The 1,858-nt window shown below is 66.5% G+C and overlaps 1 protein-coding gene across 1 annotated transcript in view; it reads right to left on the bottom strand.

Annotated features, from left to right (window-relative positions):
- LOC103914403 (collagen alpha-1(VII) chain-like) overlaps positions 1-1,858 on the bottom strand; it is a 5,111-nt gene that overhangs the window by 3,027 nt on the left and 226 nt on the right. Inside the window, exons 2-10 of the mRNA XM_009321041.1 lie at positions 1,705-1,749; positions 1,597-1,632; positions 1,428-1,463; positions 1,287-1,343; positions 828-899; positions 489-560; positions 364-399; positions 201-281; positions 58-111 (exon numbers count right to left, since the gene is read on the bottom strand). Of these exons, the coding sequence (XP_009319316.1) occupies positions 58-111; positions 201-281; positions 364-399; positions 489-560; positions 828-899; positions 1,287-1,343; positions 1,428-1,463; positions 1,597-1,632; positions 1,705-1,749 (489 nt within the window). The remainder of the gene's footprint in view (positions 1-57; positions 112-200; positions 282-363; positions 400-488; positions 561-827; positions 900-1,286; positions 1,344-1,427; positions 1,464-1,596; positions 1,633-1,704; positions 1,750-1,858) is intronic.

Below are 1,858 nucleotides of genomic sequence, written 5' to 3'. Positions count from 1 at the left end.
GGGGACAGGCAGCCGCAACATCCAGGCTCCTGTGGCACCCTGCAGGCACCCACTCACCTTCTCGCCCCTGTCCCCATTGATGCCACAGGCGCCTTTCATGCCCCGGTCACCCTGTGAGAAGGAGGAGGGGAGTCAGAGCCACACCAAGCCAGCGCAGGTCCTGGCCAGGAGAGCACCAGCGGGCAGAGGGGCCAACCCACCTTGGGGCCACGTATGCCCAGGGATCCCATGTCCCCCTTCTCTCCCCGGGCTCCAGGGATCCCGTCGCGGCCGGGCTGGCCCTGTGAGAGAGCACACAGCATGACAGGGGTCCGCTCCTGCCCTGCAGTGGAGTGGCAGCGGCACTGAGACGCAGCTCCTCACCGGCTCACCGGGCTCGCCCAACGCTCCGACCTCTCCCTGGGGAAGGCAAAGGCATTGGTCAGGGCAGGCGAGGGGTATGGTGCCCCCAGCACCCCCTCAGCAGTGGGGGGTGCCCAGCTCCTTACCTTCTGCCCACCAGGGCCACGTGCCCCAGGGAAGCCCATGGAGCCCTTTTCACCTTGCTCACCCCTCACCCCCTGCAAGCAAAAACCCAAATTGACACAGGGCAGGAGGCAGAGCTCTGGCCACAGCATGGCCACAGCACAGCCATGGCAACCTCCAAGGCTGGCTCCAGCAGCTCCCCTTGCTGCCAAGCAGCATGCCACAGTGCCCACAAGCACCAGCACATGGGGCACAGGGATGCCATCATGCTCTGGTCCCTCTGTCCATCACCCCATCAACAGCCCTCCATGGTCCCCAACCCAGCAGCTCCCAGCCCCGCACAAGCCCACCCAGCCCTGTACCTTCTCTCCGGGCATGCCTTGCTCCCCCTTGTCCCCCTTGTCCCCTTCCGTGCCCTTCAGGCCACGCTCTCCCTGCAAAACGGGAAACACAAGGAGGGGTCAGGGGACAGAGGGATGCTCAGACACACGTTAGGGTGGGGAGGACAGACCCCCCCCCAAGGCAGGGTCACGGGGGTCCATAGGGTAGCTGAAGGAAAGGGGACAATGTGCTCTGCAAGGCAGGGTCCCTTGGCAGCAAGAAGCCCCTCCAGCTCTTCTGGCAGGCAGAGGTATGTGGGGAGCTGTCCTGTGCCTTTCGGGAGAAGGGGTGCAGGATCAGACCCGTAGGGCTGGGAGCTACTCTGCGCCAGGAGCAGGGCAGACAGGGTCTTGGGGAGGGGGATGCACAGGAGGGACCCTGCACATCAGGACAAAAGAGACATCACAGAGGGGGACAGGGAGGATGGGGACAGCTCTTACCGGCTCCCCCTTGCTGCCCCGCACTCCGGCAGGCCCCTCCATCATCACAGTATCGCCCTGCACACCCGAGAGAGATGGGGGTGAGCGGGGGGGCCAGCGCTGCTGCCCTCCCTCTCGCTGTCCCCCGCCCCAGGGACTCACCTTGTCTCCTTTGGGCCCCGGGGCCCCAGTGTCTCCCTGCGAGGAAGGTGAGATGGTGAGACACTGCAAAGATGCACGGTGGGGGGCGGGCAGCACCTCCCTGGAGACCCCAATCCCTGGAGGTGTACCGTTCACCCCCGCCAGCTCCCCAGCCCCCAGAGTCCCTCACCTTGTCCCCACGCTCCCCCCGGTTCCCAGGCAAGCCCTGCGGGAGAGAGGAGAAGGGTGGTCAGGGAGGGGCCCAGACAGGGGTGCAGCGGGGGAGGGTGGTATTTACCGCCGGCCCACGATCCCCTTCTGGCCCCGGGCGCCCGTCTTCACCCTGCGAGAAGAAAGGGATGTGAGAAGGGGGTCTGGGATGGGGGCACCCCAGCATCTCCCCACCCCAGGGACAGGCACGGCTCTGGCTCCCCCCCCCCCCCCCGCCTCGG

Source organism: Pygoscelis adeliae, unplaced genomic scaffold (genome assembly GCF_000699105.1).
Source record: "Pygoscelis adeliae isolate BGI_AS28 unplaced genomic scaffold, ASM69910v1 Scaffold453, whole genome shotgun sequence".
NCBI lineage: Eukaryota > Metazoa > Chordata > Aves > Sphenisciformes > Spheniscidae > Pygoscelis > Pygoscelis adeliae.
The sequence above is the reverse complement of the archived record's forward strand: the minus strand, read 5'-3'. Positions and strand labels throughout refer to the sequence as shown.